The sequence below is a fragment of the Syngnathus leptorhynchus genome, chromosome 15 (genome assembly GCF_054491065.1).
Source record: "Syngnathus leptorhynchus isolate UIUO chromosome 15, UIUO_Slep, whole genome shotgun sequence".
NCBI classification, from domain to species: domain Eukaryota; kingdom Metazoa; phylum Chordata; class Actinopteri; order Syngnathiformes; family Syngnathidae; genus Syngnathus; species Syngnathus leptorhynchus.
Window position 1 is genome coordinate 5,577,953 of NC_141209.1, and position 27,614 is coordinate 5,605,566.

The 27,614-nt window shown below is 40.0% G+C and overlaps 1 protein-coding gene across 4 annotated transcripts; it reads left to right on the top strand.

Moving 5' to 3' along the window:
• Nucleotides 1-1,411: 1,411 nt before the first annotated feature.
• On the top strand, nucleotides 1,412-27,584 carry LOC147045301 (unconventional myosin-VI-like). 4 transcript variants are annotated; one of them, XM_085932303.1, is made up of 33 exons: nucleotides 1,420-1,597; nucleotides 3,749-3,895; nucleotides 5,575-5,644; nucleotides 5,716-5,789; nucleotides 6,138-6,267; nucleotides 6,359-6,464; nucleotides 6,542-6,597; nucleotides 6,684-6,781; nucleotides 6,859-7,023; nucleotides 7,956-8,036; nucleotides 8,967-9,147; nucleotides 9,265-9,409; nucleotides 10,464-10,621; nucleotides 10,998-11,089; nucleotides 11,414-11,486; nucleotides 12,605-12,732; nucleotides 13,943-14,038; nucleotides 14,383-14,553; nucleotides 15,453-15,491; nucleotides 15,580-15,673; nucleotides 16,088-16,218; nucleotides 16,308-16,385; nucleotides 16,461-16,590; nucleotides 17,108-17,198; nucleotides 17,490-17,640; nucleotides 19,153-19,361; nucleotides 19,425-19,503; nucleotides 22,029-22,189; nucleotides 22,341-22,391; nucleotides 24,431-24,534; nucleotides 25,584-25,718; nucleotides 26,365-26,583; nucleotides 26,838-27,584. In XM_085932303.1, the coding sequence occupies exons 2-33, from the start codon at nucleotides 3,779-3,781 to the stop codon at nucleotides 27,035-27,037; spliced, it is 3,813 nt and encodes a 1,270-aa protein (XP_085788429.1). In that variant the 5' UTR covers nucleotides 1,420-1,597; nucleotides 3,749-3,778; the 3' UTR covers nucleotides 27,038-27,584. The 4 variants fall into 4 exon arrangements, with proteins under 4 accessions (XP_085788426.1, XP_085788429.1, XP_085788425.1 ...); XM_085932300.1 differs by lacking the exon at nucleotides 22,341-22,391 and having other exon boundaries at nucleotides 1,412-1,484; nucleotides 26,838-27,583; XM_085932299.1 differs by lacking the exon at nucleotides 22,341-22,391 and having other exon boundaries at nucleotides 26,838-27,582.
• The last annotated feature ends 30 nt before the right edge of the window (nucleotides 27,585-27,614 follow it).

A 27,614-nucleotide genomic window follows, 5' to 3' on the forward strand; every position in this document is an offset into this window, starting at 1 on the left:
TTTGGACATTCATAAACACAGATAACGTTGGGCTCCGCAGATAATTGGCTGGGAAAGTTGCAGAGTGATTGACAAGAAGAGTGTTGCGTGGGAGGTGACTATATGGTCACTGAACCTCAAAACTTAGTCGGTCCAAAAAAGTGTATATTTCAGAATATCAAGGATTCAACAGTACTTTCAACTATATAACTCCCTCAGGGTCACGAGTCTGTCCACCTGATGGAGGTATTGTCCAAGTAAACATAAGTGGGTCCAAAAAAATTAAATATTGCCTTGAATTTTTCACATTCTATGCTATTTAAGTAACACAATCGTGTAAATTCTAATATTGCAATTTATGATTGATTGACTTGATAAAAACATATATCAAATATAACAATGCAGGAAAAAAATACATTTGAATTTGTGTGAATATTAATACTGTATTTGAAACTTGACTGCTGTTACAATACTTATGTTCTTGTCATGTTTTACAACATTCAAAGTGGAATTTAAAACTGAAAATGGTCAAACTAGTGCCTCTATTCTGTTGTCCAGTCACAGTAATGAGATACGGGCCAAACCTGACGTATCACGTATCCGAATTAGATCCACAAACCCAGCGGTGGCTTTCAAAGGTGGATTGAGTGTCTCCTTCAAAAATCCTCCTAAAGGTTTTAGGTGACATACCGTTAAAGTATTCATGACTCTCAAGGCAACATTTGCCGTCTTTTCATTGCAATTGTGCTTCAATTTTGCTCCCAGTTCGTATTTTACAGAAGAGATTATAAATTTGAAGTGTATAGGCTAAATTACATGAGGCAAATGGGATAGTCAGCTAGTTCTATAAGAAAATGGTTAAACATTGGAATGAAAAAAAATCTGATATTTAGACTAATACAAACAACATGGAAAATCTTATTGGTATGCACACCCCTCAGTTAATATTTGAACCTCAGATAGTGAAAACAACAACAACAAAAATCATCACACCCCCAAATGTAAATGATCTGTGAGTATGAACCAGTGGCAGACAGTGAGTTTTAGCCTGAGGACTTAAGTGAAACTAATCAACCTCTTAATAGCAATCATATCATGTTGCAAAACAACAAATACAAATCTTATGTGTGGCATGAAATAAGAAAGAGGCATTTCACATATTTGAAGATGAATACCATATACTAATGTATTTTCATTGTTCCATGTTCCTTGCACCAAGAAAAAAGAATCTCTTTGAATCTGGAAAAAAAATCATGATCATTTGAAAGATTATGAATGTGGCAACAACAGTAAGGTTGCTATCAATGTTCTGGCCGATTATTTTAATTGGCGCAAAATAAAAAAAAACACATACAGGCTCCATACAACCCGATACAAAATATTCCGAGCCGCACTTAAACGCACCGCTATCTCTCCTCCTCTCTGCTCCACTGTCTGACATCCTTTGAGCCTGCAGGCCGGACTTGGCCAGTCCTGGGGGGACCCGGCGAAAAACACTTTAGCAGGTGAATGAGTGCATGCAACAACTTGCAGTCATCAGCGCCCTGCAAACATAATTTCCACTGTTTAGAGGATACACATTGCACATTGACTCTTTGGAGCATAGTCACAGCAACAGGTAGGCTACAGTTCTTCTAAACTCAGTTACTTTTTTTTTTTATTGAAACTACCCGGATTGCTTGCATAAATAACAAATCACTTCTATTAATTAATCTATGTTGTTAGTCTGGGATTTGACGCAAACTACTACTTTTGAACTAGTGTGACGTCATAACGACGCAGGGGTGCGGCTAAAGATTTGAGGGGCTTATAAGGGGTGCCCTTAAATCTGTCACATTAAAATCAATGTTTTGAAACCCACAGACGTGCTCTAAAATTGTCACACAAATGTGAATTTATTAAAAAAAGATTCAATAATAACTTTTTTTTAATATTCTTTCTTGCATTGACTTCTCTACTTTAAAGATGTGCACCTCACAAAAGCAAAACTTATGTGCACGTCTTTTCATTCTGATTCATTTTCCATGTGTCCATGCCCAGCAGGGAACAGGAAGCAGGAGGCAGGAAACAAGTGTGTCTTCCTGCCATACACTATATTCATTCCCATATTTCCCACTCTTCATCACAGCACCAGACACTAATTTGCATTTACGCAAATAATCATTGGACATTTTATTTGTGAAGTTTAAAGCATCCCCTATCTCGCCTCCATTGTCTGGATTAGGGTCAGATACTAAGAGGATTTAAGGCGTGTGCGGAGTTCCGACGCATTTGGTTCAAGATGCCACTTTTAGGAATAAGGCCTTCCTTAAAGTCATAGACTGTTTGACAGCTTCCTTTTAATGTTGCATGTTACTATGCTTCTTTTTTTCCACTTGAGAAAAAAAAATGGTGCCACTTGGTCAATAGTTACACCCACATTTCACCCAAGTAATTGAGTTCAATTGCCGACGGTCACTCTACTTTATTTGCATGTTTCTTAGCATGAGCTCTGCATTATTGATAGCAACCAAGAAAAAAAAAAAGTCACTATTAGAAACTAATATGTGGTGTTATTTAAGTGAAGTAAGTTATTTACACATTCCACTCCTATTTTAACATAAAAGTGACACAGCAGCATCTATTCCCACCTTTTCACCAGTCGTAGAAATGAAGATAAATAAATGTGTTACTTTCTGATTGACTTTAGCATTTGAAGTAGACACGTGAAAAATCTGAAAGACCAGCCTTGATCTAATTTGGGTTGAAAATAACATACTGGAGAAAAATCTTATCTTGTTCTGGTACATTGTTTTGTTGACGCCCTTGCTCATATTGCATGACTTTGCAGATAATGGTGTTCTGATAACACAAAGGTCATATTTATGATACATTCCCTTCATCTAATTGTAATCTCTGTTCCAGAGGAAAATTTGGAAGGGTCACTGACCTTCACTGTAGTTCTATTGATTCTGCTGGCATGTCACTTCTTAAGACAAATGTGAAGATCATCGAAATAATAATAATATGCATTCGGTTCGTATTACATAGTGTTATTTTGTCAATTTAAGTATTTGCATTCAAACTTTACTTACTATTTCAATCTGCAGAAATCAGGTCTGACTTGCAGCTACATTTATATAAAACAAAGTTAAGCAATTAAAAATCAGTTCTGCATTTAAATTAGTTCGACTTGCCTATTATGTGTCTGAATGTTAATATAAGTTAAACAGACATAAAACTAATTGAGACAGGCCCAGAAACAACTCTGAGGTGTGTAGTCCATTTGTCCAGATACAAAACCCCACAAAGGCAATCATTTTGCTTTACTGGAGAAGACTATTAAAGGCTCTAGGCAAAATGTCCAACAGAAAGGGCAAAATAAATGTGGATCGACTATAAATCAGATTGCAGTAGGTCTCCAAGAAGGAACAAAATGTTTAGGGCACATAGACTACTGCTCACACTGAATCTGCTGAGTAAGTTAAGCAACTCAATTAATTTCAGTTTGAAGGCTATGTCAGCACTTTCTAACAGCGATCGCCTTTGACATTTGACCACAATCTCACACCTAATTGGATACTCCAGTATGTCAGGTCTAAGTACTGGTGATGTAGTTGCTTTAGGATTAACATTCGAGAGCTGTTAATGAAGTTGATGTAAAGCTTTCACACTAGCAGTACGGACGGTGAGACTTTCGACGCGTATTACCCAATTGTAGTCGTTTGTAGGGTCATGTGATGTATTACTGAAATGTATTGATTGGAATACTTTGTGTCTTTGCCCTCAGTGACAAGGCCGTGCTGACTGCAGCGAAGCTATGGAGGATGGGAAGCCAGTGTGGGCCCCTCACCCCACAGACGGGTTCCAGCTGGGCACCATCGTCGACATCGGAGCCGATACGCTGACTATAGAACCGCTGAGCCAGAAGGGCAAGGTGGGTCATTGCACACAAAAAAAAAACAACGTATGAATAAATGTGATGCCATTGACAATTAACCCATTCAGTATTGAATAATCCTAATCAAATTGTGTACATTAATTTCACTTGATAAAATTCTAACGTCACATCGTGGCAACAAAACCACGTTAATAAATGAAACGCGAGCGAGAGCAAATTTTCACGGACATGAATAAGTAAAGGCGGAGGCAGCAGGTGTGTGATAGTGTTGCTTATAAAGTGAGCTGCTCATTAGACAAGAGGCCACCTGTTACACCTGAGCCGTCACGTGTCTTGCGTGTTTACAACAACATTTAAAAAAAAAAACATCTCAACCGCAGACGAAAAAAACGTACATAATCTTAAAGCATGAATGGCTCTGTCTCGACGGAAATTATAAGTTTTTTTTTAATGAGCTGGAATGCATTGAATTAAGTAAAACATGAATGATCATCATCAGTTTATGCTTTGGTGCAAAAGCGTCAACTTTGTTCCATTCAGTTGGGGAATAAAAGGCCCATTGAGTATTTCTCTCCCCCACACTTTTTCTTTATTACAGTGCTGAGCTCATTAGTGGCTGAGCTGAGCTTGGATGCCGCTTCTTTGTCAAGTTTATTGCGTAGACATCTGTCATGTGGTTTTTATTGTGGTTGATTGGAGACGAGTTATAGATCTGTGTATTCTTCCAATCTGTTTCGTGATAATAAATTGTGCATCAGTGGACAGTGTGTAAAGAGCTACGTGAAGTAACTTTCGTTTGTCTTACTCTGCAATCTTGTTGCCTTCAAGGTCCAACACCAGCTGGTAAAACTTTCAAAACAACCTTTTCCATTGAGATCAATTCAATTAGGATTAATCTGTTCCGGTGACTAAACTATCAGTCATTAAATGTATAAGGTACCATTTTACGACATATAAGACAGAATGCTACTCCAACTGGATAATTGTTTGGATTCCATCTTATCTTAATAATGCATCAATTTTATTGGTTCCCTCTGCGTAATTGTTTGGATTCCATCTTATCTTAATAATTCATCGGTTTTATTGGTTCCCACTGAATTAGCACAGAATGCAGTCATCATTTGCTCACTCACTCAGTGAGTCAGTCAGTTAGGTGTTCGGATCTTGTTGCACTTTGCACCAAATTATTTATCATGGTGCCATGTCTGCCCTTGTTCCTCTCACAGCTGGCTTCTTCTATTGAGGTTGTTTTCATCAACGCTTCACAATAGAGTGAGAATATCACATGCCCGTTAATGTATTCCTCCAGATGCTATTATCGTGATATTAAAGCACGATGAATGATTCATGATTATGCATACCTGTCGTAGATTTTGACGATATTTAATGTTGATACATTTTCCAGAACTCGTGAATGTTTGTCATTAGCGACTCCAAGAACTGGAGAGCAATTTTTCTTATTTATAAACCAAACAAGACAAGATGTTATAAAAAGGTAAACTGATCGTCAATTACGGTGGAACCTCCAAAGTTGAATACAAGTCTGACACAGTTTTTCCTCATTTCCAAACTTTTTTTTTTTTGCTTCTGTAAAACACAAAGGGAATGTCCAAAGGTGTGTAGGGACAATAGTAACAGACATAACATCATATAAATAAATATCGACCGAATTCTTAACGATGAATCGATCAATTCTGATACCCGTCTCATTACAGACGTTCCTTGCGCCGATGAGCCAAGTGTTTCCAGCAGAAGATGACGTCAACAAACATGTTGAGGACAACTGTAAGATAAACTCGATATCCAGTGCTGGACCTGATTCCATATAAATAGAAATAATTGTTGTTTTTTTTCAGGCTCCCTCATGTATTTGAATGAAGCCACTCTACTCAACAACGTCAAAGTGCGATACACTAAGGAACATATCTATGTACGTATTCCTTCCGCTTTTACACTTATTAACATTACCGTCATTGGAGCGTATGCAACCCTGTCACTTTAGCTTTTGCATTACAAGAGCGCATTGACGGTTCGAAGGAAGAGCCAGGAAAACGGTTTCTATTGTTGACTAAGGAGAAAAAAAAACATCCACGGGGTAAGGTCCGGTTAGTAACTGTCAAACTGTCAAGAGTAACTGTCAAAGTGAGTACCGATAAAAGTCACTCACTTAACAATGAGGGTCAGCTCGTAAATGGGAAAGGAAACAAGTCAAGGTGGCTTCTCTAACAGCATTGTCTCTCAAAGATTCTAATCTGCCTTTTGTTGTTTTCTTTTACAGACTTATGTGGCCAATATATTGATAGCTGTCAATCCTTACTATGACATCCCTAAACTGTACGGCACTGAAGCCATCAAGTCATACAAGGGGAAATCTTTGGGGACGCAGCCACCCCATGTTTATGCAATTGGTGAGAGCTCATAACTTAAAAAAAAAAAAACATTTGTGTATTTGTATAAGACTAACTTACTTTACTTATGTGTTTTTCTCACTTGCTTTAGCCGACAAAGCCTACCGAGACATGAAGGTTCTGAAAATGAGTCAGTCGATTATCGTTTCTGGTGAATCGGGTGCTGGCAAAACTGAAAACACCAAGTTTGTTCTCAGGTATGAGTTTTAAGGAGAAGACACCGTTACCGTTCCTGCTGTGTTTAAGTCATCTTAATTGTATCTCCATCCTGTAGATATTTGACCACAACTTATGGAAGTGGTCAAGATATTGATGAGAGAATTGTTGAAGGTAAACATTTTTTTAAAAAAAGTTAAAGGACTCAATGTACTGCAGAACCTCAGTGTGAACTTGACTGTATTTTCTTCACCCTTTAGCAAACCCCCTTCTGGAGGCATTCGGAAACGCCAAGACAGTCCGTAATAATAACAGCAGTCGCTTTGGAAAGTTTGTTGAAATCCATTTCAATGAGAAGGTGATGAGATCTTACTCATGCTATTACGCATGCAGCCCGAAAATAAAATCTGCATTACTTCCCTCTTTCATTGCCAGAATGCAGTTGTGGGTGGATTTGTCTCCCATTATTTGCTGGAGAAATCGAGGATTTGCATGCAAAGTAACGATGAGAGGAACTACCACATTTTCTACAGGCTTTGTGCCGGAGCATCTGAGGACATTAAGAAGAAACTGCATCTCGAGTCACCAGACAGCTTCAGAGTTAGTATATTCCCTTGTAACGTTAAGATGATGTCACTTTCTACTTCATGCCAGGTTTGGGCAGTTCTGGTCCTGGAGGGCAACATACCTGATTCAAATGATTAGGATCATGCCCTCCAGGACCGAAATACTTATAAAATATTTTAAAGTGATGAGCATGTATGTTTGGATTTTATTCAGAAACGTTTTTCCATTTTGTGGCCCCAATACTATTTATTAATGTTCATACTGTTATTTAGCAATGGACTGTTTGCATGGGAGTGGCCATCAATTCTGTAAAAGCCCACTAGATGGCAGAGTTGCTACATATTGTGATATGAATTCAATTGCATTATTACAGACTCAATGCACAGACAGAGTGATACAAAGTATAAAAAGAAGAATGTCCAGTTATATACACACACAGACACCAAAATAATGTATTAAAAAGCATCATCTAGGAGGCAGCAGGACTAATGTTTCCAAGATGAGATTCAAACTAAGCGACACTAATCACTACAACGCTATGCAACCTCAAGTCTATTTTAACTATTTTTTTATTTTAATCCAAGTCTTTCCAATTTGGATCAAAATATGATTTGTAAATTAAACATGCTCATCCCTGCTGCAACATGTTCTTCTGAATGCTAAAATAACAAGAGCAACAGCAGCAAGTAGCTAATTCTCTTAGTTGAGATATTTGTCATTAAATGTAGTCCCAAGGTGGCACAAACATCAACGGAGGCAATTACTTCACACTATTGCCCTCCAGTCAACTGTGAGAGGCAATATTAACAGACGCCAAGGAAAATCTTTCACATAGTGACAATCAATAGGAATATCTCCCTCAGGTTCTCCCACAAGGATGAAATGCACTCAAGCTAAGTTGAGATTTAATTAAGCACAGATAATTGTGTTAGAATGTTTGCAATTATTTTCTTTCTACGTTGCAGTATTTGAACCGAGGCTGCACCAGATACTTTGCCAGCCCAAACTCCGATAAGCAAATCATGCAGAACCGCAAGAGTCCCGAGGTAAAGTCGATTTCACTGCTTGGGTCTATTCACTTTTTTTCTTTTCAAAGATTTTTCAATGTCTACTTTCCTTTCAAAAATGTTTAACCAACAACTGTGAGAATGCCTTGAATGCTGAGAGCAAAATATCAGCAGCAACGGCGAAAATGTTTGCTCAGTATATATTTGATAAATGACGTACAACACAGACAGGAACACTTGCTTTTGTTCACTTAAAGCCTGCAAGAAATGAATTTCTTGAAACAATTGAAAATGTGACACACGGTATAATGCTTCCAGTTAGAAAATCCAGACAGGGCATTTCATTTCATGATACAAAGAGTTACATTATAATGGTGAGCCAAGAAACATTCCATTCCTGTCTAGTGATGAAATGTGAAATGATTAAAAACCTAATCTGCTCTTTAAAAATTGAGTATGTGATCATATCCGTTGCTTATAAAGTTGGCTAATTTTTATTTTTTCATGCCGCATCATGTTTGTGACATAAAGGACAATAAGGTGATCTCTTTTTTTTTTTTTTATTATTATTTTATTATTGTTTTTGTCAAAGTTGGATAAGCGTTTCTGTGTTATTTTCGTGAGACATGGAGAATTGCATGCCGGGTGGTGCTTATTCTGATTTTTCTGGTTTTATTACATGTTTACATCCATCAATTTAGGAACATGCACCTTTTGTTCCTTACGGTGACTTAACTCCAAAGAGCAGACCTTGTTAATTGTAATTATGTGATTAAGCCCTCACATTTCACACTGCATGCTTCTTTTATTATTCTTACGTGAACTTTAAGCTCAGAGCAGTATGTCCATTTAGAAGGAGTGTGTTTGCTGTGCTAATTAGCTTTTGGATGCTGAAGAAAGCATTGAAATATAATAAGACCACTGGCCCTCTAAGTTTTTAATCAATTTCTCCTCCACTTCTGCCCGCAGCATGTGAAAGTGGGCGCGTTGAAGGACCCTCTCCTCGACGACCAAGGCGACTTTAATAGGATGTGCGTGGCTATGAAGAAGATTGGCTTGGATGACGTGGAGAAGCTGGACTTGTTCAGGGTGGTTGCTGGGGTTCTGCACCTCGGCAACATTGACTTTGAGGAAACGGGAAGTAGCTCAGGTTAGACTGATTGAGTTCATTTTCCATTAAATGTGACGGTAGTGCCATATATAAATATTTTTGATCAAATTATGAATTAATTAGATAATAACTGGTGTGTTTGTCCATATTGTATAGGGGGCTGTGTTCTGAAGAATCAATCCAGACAGACTCTGGAGTATTGTGCTGATCTGCTGGGTCTGGACCAGGATGATTTGAAGGTCAGCCTCACTACAAGGGTCATGCTTACGACAGCAGGGGGCGCTAAAGGAACAGTTATCAAGTAAGAACTGACGCAATGTGCTTGATGTATGGATTTGGCTGTCAGTCCATTGTAGAGCCAATAAAAGTTAGAAAGAATTGTAAATTCATGAATGAAGTCAAGGAATTTTTTTTCTCAAATTCTTTTAAGTACTGTCAATAGATTGAATCTGTTAAATAAGTATTACTATTTGTGAGTTTCTCTCAAGCGCACGAGTACTCGTAAAATATTGCATACTGCTGTAGATGTTTTGCTTGTATTTTATCCACGTATCACTTATTCAGTGCAGAATACGTTACAGGCCATACTGGCATTGCTCCCCATGTATATGCAGTGGAAATGTGGTGTTTGAGTGATCGAACCGGGCTTGGTCGATTAATATTTGAAGAGGGCCAGATGCTGGCCTGGCCTGGAAGTGTTTCCCCCATATGAATTATGCAGCAGGTATCTGAGGAGGAAGGCAAGTGTGGCTTCAACGCCATTAAAATAAAATAAAAAGGCCCCTACTGTCTGGACGGTGGAGGCGGGGCCTGCCTTTGTCATAAAGGCCCCGACTGATTCACGCTGCCTTGGGGACTTTGACTGCAGTATAAAGCTGTGGATGCTGTTATTGTATCACTCATGGCTGAGTCTCTCTCCAGAGGGGATGTGAAACATTGCCATGGATAAAAATGCTTGTCAGATCTCTCTAACATCGGATGTGTTTTATAGGACCTGCAGCACTTATACCAAAATGGAGAAAGTGAACAATTGGCAGGGTGCCTATTTATTTTATTTTTTACCGTGGACTGAATATTTTGAATTTTTAAAAAGCAAAATGTATAAACATCCATGATTGCTAAAAGGCACATATATTTATATTAAATTCCCCCCCAGTTCTCCCAACTGGAATATCCAAGTTGAACTCGAGGTCGCTGTGGGCATGCACTTTGTCCTCCTAGTCAACCCTGATAAATAATGAATTTTTAAAAATGTGTTAAAATGCCATTAAAAAGTCAAGAGAAGGTCAAGGTTCACACTACATTTTCTATTCATCTTTGGCTAAGAAATGTGTCTGTCACACGTGCTCCTCTAGGGTGCCTCTAAAGGTGGAACAAGCTAACAACGCCCGCGATGCCCTCGCCAAGGCCGTGTACAGCCGCCTCTTCGATCATGTGGTCAAACGAGTCAACCAGTGTTTTCCTTTCAAGTCCTCCTCAAGCTTCATCGGGGTGCTGGACATTGCTGGCTTTGGTAAGTCAAAGACAGTGAATGTTTCTAGCAGTTTTTTACTTCAATGCAACCTCTAAATTTAAACACAGTCTGTTCCGTGACACATGGTTGACTTCAGAGAGTTTTTCATTTCAATACAAATTTCCCACAGGAAGTATTGGTAATGTAAAGGGAATAAAACTGTCACCTTCATAAAACCTTCATTAACTTTACAGGAGCACTTTCAAATTCCTAACTGGTGTGAAAGCAGACAAAATGTTTCACTTCTGTATAATATCAATTAAAATTATAATTTTCATCAGGGTGCCATATTTGATATCTAATTCATTAAAATGTCTATAAATTGCAACATGGCTGTCCCGTGGAAGTTTATTTGTCCTGTGGTATTTCTTTTCAGAATACTTTGAACACAACAGCTTTGAGCAGTTCTGCATCAATTACTGCAATGAGAAATTACAGCAGTTCTTCAATGAGCGCATCTTGAAAGAGGTAAATAAGCAGCATGTATTAAGTCATCCTCAGAGAAACCTCCTCTGTCATGTCACAAAGTGGCAACTTATTTAATCTCCAAGTGCGGCAGGACACTGCGGATGACATCGTTCCTGTTCTGTAGTTGTCTCCTCGTGTTCCCGATGAAATTAGAATGCTAATTTCCCAAGGGATGTGATGAGACTTGTTTCTCTCTTGTGATCTCTTAATGTTATTTTCTTCTAAGGGCTCCAATTAAAGAAGTACAGTTTTTTTTAAGTTACTTCAGGCACTTTCAACATTTTCTAATATACATTTCAGACCACTTTGTAACTTTTTGTGCAGGAACAAGAACTCTATCAAAAGGAAGGATTGGGAGTGAACGAAGTGCATTATGTTGACAACCAGGACTGCATTGGTAGGTTCACTTTGGGTACAAGGGAGACAAATCCAACAAAGGATCTATCTTTAGATAATAGATGCTGGACTGTAATGATGATCAGTGCAGGAAGTCCTGTCAACTATGACAGGAAGTTGACAGGATTTAATTTTAAAGATTACATTTTCATATATGAACTAGTCAGAATTCATCAAATTTTCAATTATGGTGCAAAACCAAAATTCTGTACAATGAATAAATAGTCATTTAAAGTCCACTTCTAGTCCAGAGCAGTGCTGTTTTTTTTTTTTTTTTTTAGTGCCATAAATCACAGTCATGTTACAGGATTAAGTACATGACCTGAACCGTATATCTGAACCTTTAGTGGTCTTCTGACATTAAAATAAGCCACTCGGGTAACATTCAGGAACGCCATTAAGATGAAGGTATGCTTATGAGGCCTAAGATATGCAAAGTGCAACGCACAGACCAAAAGAATGTCTGGAGAGGAACTCCACACGCCGCAGATACTTAAATTATGTCATCATTTCACCCAGGCGTGGCTCTTCCTGGTCAGGTGTTTGTCAGAGTGGCAAAAGTGTGCCTGTCTCTGCTACAAAATCAGATTTTCTCATTATCTGACGAGCGTGTCTGAATGGAGGCCATATAATGAATCTTTGTGGCTTTTGTGGATTCTTTAGTGACACATGAAGGCGGGGAGAAATGATACCCACTCGTTTCTTGTTGTCCCATATGTCAAATAAATCCCCGATATATTAGTATAAAAGTAGTCATTGTATCAAGGTGAAGCATTTTGATTTGTATTTCAAAGGCTGTGATTATTCAGGTGCGAGGTTAACTGACAGCCATGAATAACATTTATGACTTGCAAATGACCATTTGGGCTACGCATTAATTCACTCATCAGTCTTCAGGATTCATGCTCAGGTGCTTGTTCATGCAAATATTTCCGGGAGGTCCTTGGCTATTAGATTATATTCCAAACACAGTATGCCATATGAATAATGCAGCCATGGTATTGAATAAGCATTGTGATGAACACATTTTGTGCTTTGAATATTCATGTAGAGTGGACATTTTCGAAGAATGGATTCATCGGATTATACCACGTTTGTGATGTCTTGATTCATTTGCAGACCTGGTTGAAGCAAAACTGGTGGGCGTTCTGGATATTCTGGACGAAGAGAACCGTCTACCTCAGGCCAGCGATCAACACTTTGCCCTGGCTGTTCATAGCAAGCATAAAGACCATTTCAGACTTACGGTTTGACATCTTAACTACTTTCACACACAGACACGTGTCTTGCCGTCTTCCACCGTCATTCTCTGCCTTTGTGTGAGCAAGCGGATCGACTCTCCATTAGTTTCATCTTTATGGTCATTTCTACCGGCCTGTGTGCTCCAACCGTTAGGTGACTGACGCATAGGCTTTATCCCTCTGCCTTTGTTGCTCTCATTTGCCTCAGCCATCACCTTGCAAACATGACTTTGACATGGTATCCTTGACAACTTTTACAATCAATTTAATGAAATACTCACTTAAAAAAAGGTAGCGATATTCGTGGACAGAGAATCAAAACACTATTGTACCAGATACATAAAAAGCCTCTCAGAGGAATTGAAAAGTCGCACCGTGTGCCATTCAGGTCTTAAATGACGCTATTAAGTTCGGTGGAAAGCGATGTCCTTCCAGTTATTTTTATGTTCCTAACGATGACTCATTATTTTAAAGAAAGGCCTTACCCTCAATAGACACTTGGTCATTTCCTGCAGTAAATAAGGCAAGATATTTCCTTCACTAATATGTCATTAAAATATTTTATTTTGAATTTTTCATTACGAATTGACTGGGCGAAATCATGCATTTCTCTACCGCATAGTTAGTCTTTAAGAGTTGATTTTTAATACCCACTTAAGTTACCAAATATGGTTCATCGCCTCGGAAATGGGCTTCACTTTTCTACTGCTTTTCTGCCTTCAAGGTACTTGAAGCACTTTTAATGTCACCTCGTTCACCCACTGAATAATGATGGTGGCATATGTTGCCATGGAGGGAACGTCTTGGGGCTCGATATCTTTTCTCGGGATTTAAAGCAACAACCTGTGGTTTGAAAGCCAGCCACAGCTAGCTGAGTCAAATGTATTCCATTTTTATAAGTACTAATTATGTATGTTCGCTTTTGGATGTATTGGATAATTATATACATGAATAATGCACTTCAAGTGTACCTTGTAATGCATGTGCATGATTCATGTGAGCTGCCAAGCAGTCAAATGAATGCTAATTAGCCTTTTTTTAATAATATGCTTTGCAAAGCACAATGAAAAGCATTTTTGTTTGATTTCAGTCCAATTGAACCAAACAAAAATGTTCTTCTGCATCGACAGGAATGGCTAATTCCAATCGTTACATTTGTGGTTCGACAATTTTAATACACAAAATTTGATGTCTCTCTCTCTCTCGTGTCTCTCAGGTTCCTAGGAAATCAAAATTGGCGGTTCATCGGAATCTCCGGGATGATGAAGGATTTATCATCAGGCATTTTGCCGGAGCTGTTTGCTATGAAACGGTAATTTGTCCCGCAGTCTGTAATATATGGAGAAGCGTTGCCGTCGTAAATATTAAAGGTCTGCGTTAACCAATGATAACGGTGTCGGTGAAAATTACAATGGGAAATTAACAGTGAGCGGCGCAGTTCGGCGTTGTTGATGAAATATTACAGCAGGTGCTAAATGGGTGTCAAATTTGCAGCTTCTCATTTTAGCCTCGACCTTCTTAAAAAAATCATCTGTCATCATGGCTATTGTAAAAAAAAAAACATGTGTTTATTTATGGGCAGCACTAAATTCTGCTTTTTGACATATTTATTCTCCCAGAAAGTGAAATAACAATTGTACGTGTTTGTGCCAACAGACTCGATTTGTGGAGAAGAACAACGATGCTCTCCATATGTCCTTGGAGAGCTTAGTGTGCGAATCTAAGGACAACTTTGTTCGTGAGCTGTTTGAGACCTCCGCGACTAACAAGGAGTCTAAACACAAGGCGGGAAAACTCAGCTTCATCAGCGTTGGAAATAAATTCAAGGTCAGAGATGAATCAGAGTTTGTCATACAATGTTGACAAGTGTTGTGTAATTAATTATATCAAAGGATTACATGTTTGCAATTTCTGCGGAATGTGAGTGTGAATGCTGAAGTGCTGAATGGAAAAAAATACTTTTGAAAAAATCACAATAATTGTACTAGACATTTTTGGGCCATCAGAATGCCACAAAATAACAATCCTGTACCATTGTGGGTCTTTTTAGACCATGAAATAAAATCATTTGATTTAACGGCCAATCGGCTTTAACGGATGACCCCTCCCCGCCTCCAATAGTCCCTTATGTAATTAGAAAAATAAAAATCATTGTCATAGAACAAATTATGTTTGACTTTAACAATTTCATTTGTTCCGTATTCCAGTCCTGGATCCTTTTTTTCTCATGCATCTTCAGACGAATATAGTTTTTGATTTCTCGACATCTCAGCCTCTTTTGTTTGGAAGAGAATAAAGATGAGTGAAGTCAGCTTCAATTATTACAGAGCAGTGCTGGCAAAAACTGAAAAGAAGGCTGGAAACAAACACCTGAAATGAGACACTCACAAAAGAGTGTTTGTTGAACCACAAACCCAAACCGTTCATGTCTTCTATTTGTTTCAAGAAGAGGAAGCACCCCCCCCCCCAACCCCCCCCCCCCCCCCTTCCCTGTCAGGTACGCGCTGTGTTTTTCAACAGACTTTATCACTGCTGAGACTGCTGCAGGGCTTTCATCACTAATGCACCAGACACGGACTCTCGCACAAAGATAATGCCGTTCAATAAGGTGCTGGTGGCCAGAGAGAGTTGCAGGGGGGGGGGGGCTTGGTGCCCAAAGCTCATGTTGCCAGCTCACTTCATCTCACCCTCCTCAAACAAAAACTCTTGTCCGGTTCTGTTCACAGACGCAGCTCAACTTACTGCTGGAAAAGCTTCGCAGCACTGTGAGTTCTAATCACCATGGCATAGTAGACTCAAATCCAAATTTCTACTGGCAGATATATATTTTTTAATGGTCCTCGTTGTGTGCAGGGCTCCAGTTTTATCCGTTGTGTCAAACCCAACCTGAAAATGGTCAGCCACCAATTTGAAGGCGCTCTCATTCTCTCACAGCTGCAGTGCTCAGGTAACATGTTTTCAAGTCTATCTGCCGACTGCTGTGTTGAAACATAATCAGCCAGACTTAAACAAACAGCCAAAATTGATTCTATGAGTCATTTAATTGCCAATATGGTGCAGATAAATTGACTCGTTGGAATAAAAGACTGCAAAAAAAGCAACGCTTGTCAGACTTGAAGAAAGCGTAAAAACAGCGGGAGATATTGACAAGAATTGAACCAGCCAAATTAAAAAAAAAAAAAAAAAAAAAAAGTGGGTGGAAAATGATTGTAGCACTTAATACTCAGACTCAAGTATGCATACCTGAGATGTGATGATTCACAGAATGATTTATGCATTTTCAAATATTTCACAATGATCATAAAATACTACAAAATTTGGTCATTCAAGATATTTTTTTTTTTTTATATTTTAAATTCAGGAATGGTGTCCGTGCTCGACCTGATGCAGGGCGGCTTCCCCTCCAGAGCTCCTTTCCATGAGCTTTACAACATGTATAAACAGTACATGCCTGATAAGCTAACCCGACTGAATCCGAGACTATTCTGCAAGGTACAATGCATTTTTTTCCCTCGCTGCTATGCTGCCCACTTGTTGACCATGAATTTGATGTTAACTCTATTCCACATTTTATTCCGTAGGCTTTGTTCAAAGCGCTGGGACTGAATGACAATGACTTTAAATTTGGGTTGACCAGAGTATTCTTCCGACCCGGAAAGGTATCCGAAAAATGCGATGCAAAACACAACTATACCCCTGAAATAGTCCATTTAAAAATAAGTGTCTATTGTCAGTTTGCTGAGTTTGACCAGATCATGAAGTCTGATCCTGATCACCTGGCAGAGCTGTTGAAGAAAGTCAACAAGTGGCTGTTGTGCAGCCATTGGAAGAAGGTCCAGTGGTGTAGCCTGTCTGTGATCAAACGTGGGTCCAGTCGACCATGCAAAACAATTATATATTCACCTCCTTCCCTCAGTAAATTCTTCTGCCCTGATGGCATTATTAAAGTCATACTTCACACCCTTGAATTTATTCGTAATATGGAAAGCAGCTTGAAGCAATTTGAAAACTGTAGCCTACTCTCATTTAGCACTGCAACACTTGACGCTGCGCTCGCTTGTGGAGTCTTAACATTTAACAGCATGCATTCTACTCTTTGTTTTGAAAGCATTCAATTAAATTATGGAAGAAAATTGCCTGCTTGATGAGGCATTTCCTGCATAACAGACCATACAACGACTGTATTGTATTTCAGTCTGCATTCATTCCAGGGTATTCTTTTTGTGTATGTAAGAAAAACAGGATTTCCCACAGGGTTGAGATTTGCTTTTAGAAGCCATTACAACATGTTTGATGGTATCACATTTCTACGTGATAGAACATCACATTTACTTAGGTTACACATTTATTCAAAGTGTTTCTCTTTTTCTATTGTCACCAGTCAGGAACAAGATGAGCTACAGGGCTTTGGCCTGCATTAAGATTCAGAAGACAGTGCGCATGTGGTTATGTAAGCGGAAGCACAAGCCGCGGTGAGTCTCTTGCTCTGGATGTTACACTCACCTTAGTCATTCGGGATACACAATGTTTATTGTTATACGATGAGCAGAAACAACACGGTTACACAAAGCGGGGACATTTTTGCTTGGCCAGTTCCATTCAGACTATACTTAAGATATAAAAATAAATAAAGTACCATGGCACCACTGAGTTCCACAAAACACTCTCATTACTGCTCCTTCTGAAGAAAACAAAATCACATCATTTGCATTCCATTTTAAAAAGCTGGCCATTAATAAAAAAAATGTTTTATATCATTTCAGCATCGATGGTATGGTAAAGGTGAAAAACCTGAAGAAGCACATGGAACGTTTCAACGAGGTGGTCAACGGGCTGAAGGAGGGCAAACAGGAGATGGCCAAGCTGGTCCAAGAGCTGGCAATGTGTATAGACTCTCTAGCAGTCAAGATAAAGGTGAGCATCACAAACACTCTCACGCCATCCAAGGATTATTGTGCAGTTTTAAAGACTGACCCCTTTAAAGCTGCTTATGGCTGCTGATTGAGTTTGCTTCAGGTATACTCTGAAGTGTTGAACTTTATGGACTCTATTTTGGTGTCCAGGGTAAGTCTGGCACGAGGTAAGATTTAAATCTGGTGCAGGCTAGAGGAAGGTTTGGTGTTTACGCCAACATGTATACATTTACACTTATGCACACAAAGGTCCTTGCTAAGTTCCCAATCCTTGTGTTTTCTCTCACAATCCATATTTTTAATAAGCTCATATGGATGTAATGCTCTCTTCAATAATGTCCTTTACCTTGGCTTTTCCTTAAATGATCAAATTTGATTTGCAGAATCCCCGTCCGCCCCCGTGCAATAAACACATTTTTGTAGGCCAGCAAATCACCAGCCATTCTACATCCCATCCAGTGCCCACAAGTGTTTTCTTTTCTACAAACTGTTGCTCCTCATGCACCATTAGCAGCCACGATAAATGAGAGGTGATGATGCCTGAGGCATCCTGGCTGACAGTGACGCAGCGGTGATTTCCGTCCTATCCCCCGCTTCATCTCGGTCAGCCTCTCAACCTCCTTTTTTCTTTTTGTTAGCCTATTAGCAGCCCTATGACAACACTCGCAGGGCTCTGAGTACCGTGTCACCGACTGAATAATTCATGGGATGCCAATGCCTGTCATTCAGGCCTCCATACTTTGGAGACAAGACCTTGTCACCTTCCGTCTTTGTGTTCCTGTTAGTAACTCACTCTAATGAATCTTACTGACCTCTACTCTACTCATTAATAGTCTGACAAATTCAGTAGCCAGTCAGTAAATGTCTTGTTTTTTTATCCTTTTTTTTGCTGTATGACAAAATGATGGCGACAAACAAAAGGTCATACCGTCATTTAGTTATTCAAAGTTGGAGCAAACCTTTATGTTAAATTAAATTAAAATGATTATTCCGATTATATTACCGCTGAAAAGGTCATGTTTTGATGGTTGTTGTTTTTTTTCTCTTGTGCAATTATTCGTCTCCATTGATCATTTTGCACATTTGCCACCTACACTGGTACACTGGCCAAATAAAATAAAAAAAAATAAAAAAAAAATCCCAAAAGGAAATCATTGAGTATAATTGGCTGGTGACCAGTTCAGGGTGACCGGTTTCCTTCTGCCAAGGTAGATGTGCTGGTTCAGCAGTGGGAGTGTTGCTGAAGATGAGCCTGGCGGAGTGACAATTTACTGGCAGAAATCCGATGGAATCTAATGTGATTCTGGTGAATTTGATAATGATAGAGATATACAGTTTATATACGGATAGCGGGCTCCGCTGATATGTGGGATGAGCGTCAGATATATTTCATTCATAAATATGTGAACCCGGCTCCTGTGCAGAAAAATGGAACCCATTGTAATTGAGCTAACGCAGCCATATATTTCATCTTGCTCCCCAATCTTGTGACCTCATGTCCCCATTCCAACAGAGTTCCATAATGACCCGGGAGGAGATTGACACAGAGTACCAGGTGTTGGTGAAACGTTCAGAGCAGCTGCTGTCCTCCATGCAGAAGAAGAAACAGCAAGAGGAGGAATCTGAGAGGCTGAAGCGCATTGAGGAGGAGATGGAGAAGGACAGGAAGCGGCGGGAGATGGAAGAACAACGACGCAAGCAAGAGGAAGAGGAACGAAGACTGTATGTGGAAAATCTTTCCCGACTGTCTTTCGGGTTTGGTCTGAATGTGGATTAACTTTCTAGGAAATCAGAGATGGAGCTGAAGCGGAAGCAGGAAGAGGAGGATAGAAAAAAGAGAGAGCAAGAGGAGAAGGTCCTGCAGGTCTGGGAAGCGCTCATATGTTATTTATGTTTTTTCAGATTGGTATTCAACATATTTATGTTGGCAACTGCACGACTGGAAAAAAGCTCACAAAACTTGTTTTTGAGTCAAAAACTTCATCTAGACTGCACTCATGTCTCTTTGGAAGATCACTATCACCACCCCCTTCAAAGAAAATATATTTTTTGTGCTTAATAGCCGCTGTAATCGTTAGCGACTGCATCTGGGTCGAGATTTTAAGGGAAGCATATCCCCAAAACTCATCTCATGCAAGGGTTAGCCAACTCATTTGCTATCTCTCCATTTGATTTGCAACTAAAATAAAGTTGCTAATTGAATTTCCCCTTTGAGGGATCCTGCGTATATAATAGTTTAAAATGACATTACATTAAAAGTGTACCAGGGAATTCTGTCTGGCTTGAAACCAGTGCAACAAATGAACTATATTTGGTTCACTCCCATTGCTCTCATAGCTTTTTATTTGGACAACGGTACTTATTGAAGTTTACCCAGCGGACATAAACCAACTACAGTAAAGATAAACTCAATAAAATCAATTTCAACACTGTATACGGAAAAGGATTACATCTTATAGTCACATTAGAAGGCTAATAAAAGCAATTTAGCTTTCGTTCGTCAGCACAAGTTTGCTACTTCCGTCCAAGAATGCAGTCCAAGTCTTCTATTTCAAATTGGTCTTCAATAGCAAGTATAATTAGTTGAGAATGTAATAATGTAATGATGTCACACTGGAGTTTTGTTTGGCTGTATCTCCCCAAATCACCTCTGACTCACAACACATCTGTTCATAAACTCTTTAACCTCTCCAGACTCTCAGCTCCAATGGTGAATCTGCCAATTATTTTTGTTGCTTAGCTATATGATGCTGAGCAGTGAGGACAAGCCCCGATGGTGGACATTTTTGTTTTTGACAGTTTGAGCAGAAATTTGCAAGAGTGGCTTGTTAGTGGTCATTTTGTAGCGCTCTTGAACTTTTTCTATCATGAGGGTACTGGAGCAAGAAGCGGATAGTTGCGTTTGCTGCTGGGTTAATTTTGCCCCTTGAGAGCTCTCAGACTCTCTTGGTGTTTTGACCTGTTTGCCTCGGTTTCTGTTGATAGTGTGTTTGGAGTCATAATCATTTCATATTGGCTCCAGAAACCACCCCGTGCAAGATCATTCCTTTAAAAAATTTGGGACATCCCACCTGTTGCCCGTATCATTTTCACAACATAGTAGATAAAATGGATTCCAAAAAAAACAGATTGCTTCCTGACAGTTTCATATCCCGTCATTGTCTCTTTATTTTAGGAGTTTCTACCCATGTAACATTTCCCGGTGTGACCACTTGATCTACCCTGGTCCTGACCTTGGACCAATTCCCAGAAGGCTTCCTATGTGGTCTTGATTGATGAGCCAGTTCCCTGACAATTTTCCTCTTACCAAACTAGTTTAGCCCCATTGTGTTTTCTCATTTGTTATGTTATCTGCTCTCCTTCCGTGTGTTTTTCGTTAAATCCATTCATTTTGTCTGTTCTAACTCACTCAAGTCTTTGTTCTATTTATTTGTCCCATCCAACTTTTTTACCAAACTTTGCGATCAGCAAAGTTTCCAAGGAAAAAGTTACTTCCCTCACATTTATTTTCTGCTGCATCAAGGACTCGTCATGATATCTTGGCCCCTACAGTACTTAAATCTTTGTTTTGTGGTGTCATCAGGGAAGGACCGCAAGAGAGGCTTTGTGATTTAGCTCCGCTTTAGAATTACAAAACCTGTGGAATAGCTCTTCCGAGGGCCACGGTCGGCTTTGTTGGGAACCATAAAAACATTTCTTGTGCTCGGTGACTGTAGAGCAGCTCAATTCTCAGATCACCCCATGTTTCACTCTGGTTGTGTGTCATTGCTACTGATCTGACCATCCGGCAGCATGAATAATACATCGCTAGCTGGGAGGTTATTCCAATTCAAAGCTCTTAAAAGGAAATGACCCTACGAGGACTTCATCAATGACTGTAGAAATGACCGAAATATTTCACAGTTCAAAATATATTTCATCCCAAACCTTTGGGTGATTTTATACCTGTGGGCCATTTTTGGCTCCACAAACCAGCAGTATATCGCTGAATAAAGATTGGAGGCAGGACATGATTGTCAAAACACTTGATGGCAATTGGTTTCAGACCAACGAGTCAGTCGTTGAGGCTGCTGATGATGATCTGTTTGGGCAGTGGAATGACTGTAGCTAACTTCAGGGATGGTGGGATGATTGATGTTATTGAAGGCCCAAGCTGCACACTCCTTGAGGACCCTCCCAGTGAACCCGTCTAGACTAGCGAAAACTCCAACTGCATTGCTGTGATTGTCTAGACACATGACCAATAAATCTTTCTTAATAGTGGATTATTAGCCTTAATCAGGCTCGAGCAGACAGCAGGAATTGTTGCATAGATTCTAGCAAAGAAGAGCCCATCCGTGTTAAGCCAACATGCGTTTTGTGTGTTTGTGCATGTGTGTGATTTAACAGGCGGAGTTTGAAATCCAGTTTGCTCTGGAGCGTGAGGAGCAGGTCCAGCGCACTGCCATGCTGGAGCAGGAGAGACGTGACAGGGAGCTAGCCATGAGGATTGCTCAGAGCGAAGCCGAGCTGATCACCGAAGATGGTCAACTGGACCCCAGTCTACGCAGGTATTAGATGTGTAAAAAAAAAAAAGAGAGAGAAAATGCACATGGTTGCATTATTTTTACAAAGAAGTGATTGGGCACTAGTGTGTAATCTTCTGTCTGGCTGTTTTGTATGCAAGTAATGCTCTTCTCCTATTACTCTGTCCTGTCATAGTGATGAGGCTTTTGCGGATCTTCCTATCTCTGCATCCTCAGCCAGAGCCATGTAAGAACTCAGCTCAATTATAGAGTAGCATAAAAATCAGTCATTTGTCCTCACACTTTAGTGCCATAACCCCCCATTGTAGTTCTATCCATCTCTGAACTGCTTTGAGTAGATCAGCAAAGCAACGTTTCATTCCATCAAACCCACAATCACATATCGAATGCAACAATAGAGGTTTTGATTCGACACAATCACTGGATGTTCCGTGTCGAGGATATTTGTGTTTGATCAAAGGCGCACAGCAAGCTATTTGCTCTCAGTGTTTGCTCAGTTTGCTGTTTTGCACACACATTGATGTTTAGGCGTCCTCTGAAGATGAATTGGAGCTACTCAATATACGAGCCGGTTTACTTTTTTATAACAAATGATTTGCATCATAATTTCGCATGAATCTTTGTTGATTGCATTCAAAAAGGACACGCTGTTCTTTTTGGATATTTCGACACAGCAACAGGACAGCTAGTTCATTTTCCACTGCAAAGCGACTCCCTATTGAGCCTTTTCAATTGGTAAACCTTTTACAAGGCATCATTGCTGGAGATGTTCACGTGAGGGACAGACGGTAAGCTATTTCTGCTGTTGGGCAAACCCGAAATCGCTGTGTCGTAACGTTTGATTTACAGACGTGCCATGACGCTGGTGTGTAGGTAGTCGCTTAAAACCTATAAAAAAATACCCACTCTGTGATAAATTCACCCTCATATATCCACCTTCCTCTGTATCATTTTGAGAAAGTTCCCACCCTGTTTTGTCCTGTATTAACCCCACAAGGAGCCTCCCCTTCTTGTCTAAATCCGACTTGAATCATCCATCATGCTGCTTTTCGCTTTCAAGCTGGCCGCTCATCAGCTGGTGGCCAAAAGCAAGCTAAACCTCTGCTAACATGGCGCTATTAAGAAAATGTAAGATTCCAGGCCTCCTTTGAAACCAGAGTACAACCCATGCAGGCACAGGAAGAACATGCAAACTCCACACAGGGAGGCTGGAGCCGGAATCGAATCCTGCACCTCTGAACTGTGAGGCAACGTGGTAACCAGTTTCCCACTGTGCCGCCCTTCAATCTTTTATTCAGCATCAATTCTAAAATGTAATCTGCATGATTAGATCAACCGTCATCCTCTCTTAGACATTAGCAGCTGTAAATAGAGGACTTAATTCCTCAGCATTATTGAATTACCTGCCGCGACTCTGCAGGAAGGCTCGAGCTGACCTGCTGTTAACAGTCTGAAGGTCTGCTCCGCCCGTTAAAATTCATCAATTAATCTAGGCAGCTAAATGCCTGCAGATGTATGTTGTCAAGCCGGTTGTAAACACACTAAACTAGTCAGCAGCGAAGGTAGGGGGCAAAGTGCTGCTGACGTGCTTGTAATGTGGAGTGAAGCAGCGAGAAGCTTCTCTCTCTCTTTTTTTTTTTAATAGGACCCATTATGAGGATTCTGTTGTTGGAGCAAACATTAAGCTTGGCTAAAATGTGCCCGTTAGGTAACACATGAGACATTAGCTCACACTTTACGGGAAGTCTGTTTTCATTGACTGTAGTCACAGGGAGGCTGGTCTCCTGCAGACTTCTGGAAAGTGGCCAATGAGACTGTCAGGGAGGAGTCAGGGACTGGAAAAGGACACTTGTTGTCGTAATTTGCAAACAGATAAAACGTCACAGTTTAATTAAAACCCAAATAATAAAAGCTTTAAAATGGAGAAAACATAAACACAATTGCTTCCTATTGGCATAGAAAGCAAGTGTCTTGTCACAATTGTTTTATAATGATATTACTTTCCCTCTTTCTTGTGTGCTTTTGTCTAAAAATGGTACTGCCTCTTAATGGCTGAATGAATCCTTAATTATACCTCTAAGTGCTTCTGCTAAAATCATTGAGGCACTGGTGTATGTGCTGTTCTTTAAGAATGGAAGTGAAAGGTGAAATATGATCTACAGAATCGTCTCAGCATTGGTGGACTGTGAACCTTTTGTGCATTGTCATTGTCTTCCTCTGTATGCGTCACACGCACGGCCATTATTACCTGCTCTTCACCCACAGGGGCCCTCAAGTGCAGGCAACCAAAGCTGCTGCTGGCGTTAAAAAGTATGACCTCAGCAAGTGGAAGTATGCTGAACTGCGAGATGTTATCAACACCTCCTGTGGTGAGGAAACCCAGCTTGCATGTTTGTGTGTATCAATTACACTTTGGTGGATTTATCTCAGCCATTTCCAGAAGAAAAAAAAGCTGAGTTTGTACGTGATCTTATGCCCATCAAATGAAAAGACGGATCAGCTCCCACAGCTGCTGACTTTTTAAGTGGCACAGAAAGGAAGTTATCACCATTATGTTAGATGATGGACCTCTGCCTTCCATCTCATTCTGTGCCAACTTCTCCTCAGATCAGATGATTTTCCACTGGCTGCCTGGCTTATGTCCTTATGGCGGACAGTGTTAACTCAAGCAACTCAGATACTTCCTACGAGATCCCAAGGACATCTGGATAATCTGTGAAAGCCGTTTCATGTAACGCTGCTGCTTACATGAATCTGTTTTTGAAGGCCAATTCATGATTTCTCATCCAACTTTTCAAGAGTTGAATAAAGTTAATTTTCATTTGAAGTTGGGTTAGACTAATCCATTCAATAACCTTTATGGTACATAATAGAGTACTGTGCAAAAGCCTATTAGATGAGATGCTCCATTACATTTGCTGCTTTAGCAATTCTTTAATGACCCCATCGACTTCAAATGTCACTCAGTGGACTGCAGACCCATTCACTGTTAACAAATGTCATGTTTATGTTCATTGGTCCATCTGTTTGTTAGTTGGCAGGCTCTTTTATTCTGCTAGCAAACCGCCATCTTTTTATTTGTTGTTTAACTACTTCAAAGTGACTGTTGCGTAACGGGTCATCAAAACAACAAAACTAGAGGCGGGCCAAAAAATTTGCACAGTAAACAATTAAACTCCATATCATAACAATGATTACATCACTGTCGACAATTATCGTGACAAAGCATTAATATGATCAGTGTCTCTACACAGATGAATATCTTTAATTCAAATTCTTTGAATTACCTCATTCACTGCCAGTTAAAATGGATCGTTGATGTCTATATCAGTTAATGGCAGTGAATGAGTTAAAAGGAATCTCAGTAATTTTTTTTATTTATTTATTTTATGTACAATTTTCTGTTCTGCTTGGACAGACATCGACCTGTTGGCGGCCTGCAGAGAAGAATTCCACCGGCGCCTCAAGGTCTATCACGCATGGAAGTCCAAGAATAGAAAACGCAATGACGACGGAAGCGATCAGAGAGCTCCCAAATCCATCACTGACTACGGTGAGTTAGGGGAATATTTCTCTCCGTCCTCATTCCAATGCATTTGCATACTTTGTGGGCATGGTTTTGTTTTATTTTCTCCGCCTCTCTCCCGTCCCTCACATTCATTGGCAGGGATTAATGACCTGCCTGTAAATAAGATGCCTGTGCTTGACAAAATTCAATTAGGCGACAAAATGTAGAGGCCAGAAATTTCAACCACCTCCTATGTGCTGAAAAATATTTATTCTAATTAACAAGTAGATGCCGGTCATGCTTTGTCAAATTCAGCAGACGCTAATGTGACAGCTCACTGATTTGCTTTGTGCCACACACACACACACACACACACACACACACACACACACACACACACACACACACACACACACACACACACACACACACACACATTGATTAGATGCATGAAAGCACACTGTGATGACCTGCATTTTGGTATTTTACACACAAAAAATTGATTGTGGAAGTTGATCACAAATGGAGGGGAGATGTTTGATCCTTTGATGGTTGTTGCCCACTAAAAAGACACTGATGCCAAACAAGGTCTAACCAGTGGTTATTACCGCCAACTATCATAAAACCTTTGCTAAAGCTGGACAAAAATAGTAAATTGTCTTGGAAATTGGGCCTTGCGTTCCCTCAACAGCACAACAGAACCCTACCCCCACCATGATGGCCCAACACCAGGAAGTGGCTATGAACCGGCAGCAGCGCTATTTCCGCATCCCTTTCATTCGGCCCGCCGACCAATACAAGGATCCGCAAAACAAGAAGAAGGGCTGGTGGTACGCCCACTTTGATGGGCCCTGGATTGCCCGACAGATGGAGCTGCACCCGGACAAACGGCCCATTGTGTTGGTGGCAGGTGAGTCAAGAGTTGGATATATTTATTCTTAGATTTATACTTATATTCATATTTATACTTAGATTTATATTTATACGTGTTCAACCAAATACTCTTTCAAAGCATGACTCCACCTTGAAGGTGGTGGGTCCAATCCTCAAGCCTGGTGATCATGATTTCATTATGTGTCCATCAATTCCTTTCTTTTCTTCACATTCCTCTTGCTTGTTGAGAGAATGGCAATTTTCTCCATGTGGAATTGTGTCCCGCCTCAGGGAAAGATGATATGGAGATGTGCGAGCTAAGTCTAGAAGAGACCGGTCTGACCAGGAAGAGGGGTGCTGAGATCCTACCCAGGCAGTTTGAGGAAATCTGGGAGCGCTGCGACGGGATCCATTACCTGAAGAAAGCCATCGAGAACAAGCAGGCTCGGCCCACGTACGCCACCGCCATGCTGCAGAATCTCCTCAAGTGAACTTGTGTAAGTCTAAACTTGTCAGAAGGTGAGCGGGATGAGATAGATGATGCAGTTTTTCCAGTCTTCTTTAATGCTGTGTTTGTAGAAGTTGTGTTCAGAGGCCTTAAATTTGCACCTCACCAAAAAGTCCAACCTGAGACCTTAATGAGCGGTGCATTCATTATTGGTGTTTTAATCATGCGTATAAGCGTCTTATGTTGGTTCTTCGATCATCGTTTCATCTCAATCTTTAATCTTTTTTGTATCGATGCTCATATGATATGCAGGAAGACCTTTTTCCTTGTCACGTTTGCTGTGTTTGTTTGCTTCAAAACGCTCACACATCGTCTTTCATCTTTGCGTTCTGTTTGTATTTGCCCTTCAACACTTTAGAGAATAAAATACATTATCCCTATATTTTTGATCGTACGTTTTATTCTTCGTCCTGTAGCGCCTGCGCTCATCAAGGTCAAAGTGGGAAGAATCGTGCAGCAGTTACGCGCAACTAAATCTTAACTGGACTTGACGTCCTAATGGGCATTGCGGTAAACGAGATTAACATACAGATAATTTTAAACGGAGGGAAATGTGTGGC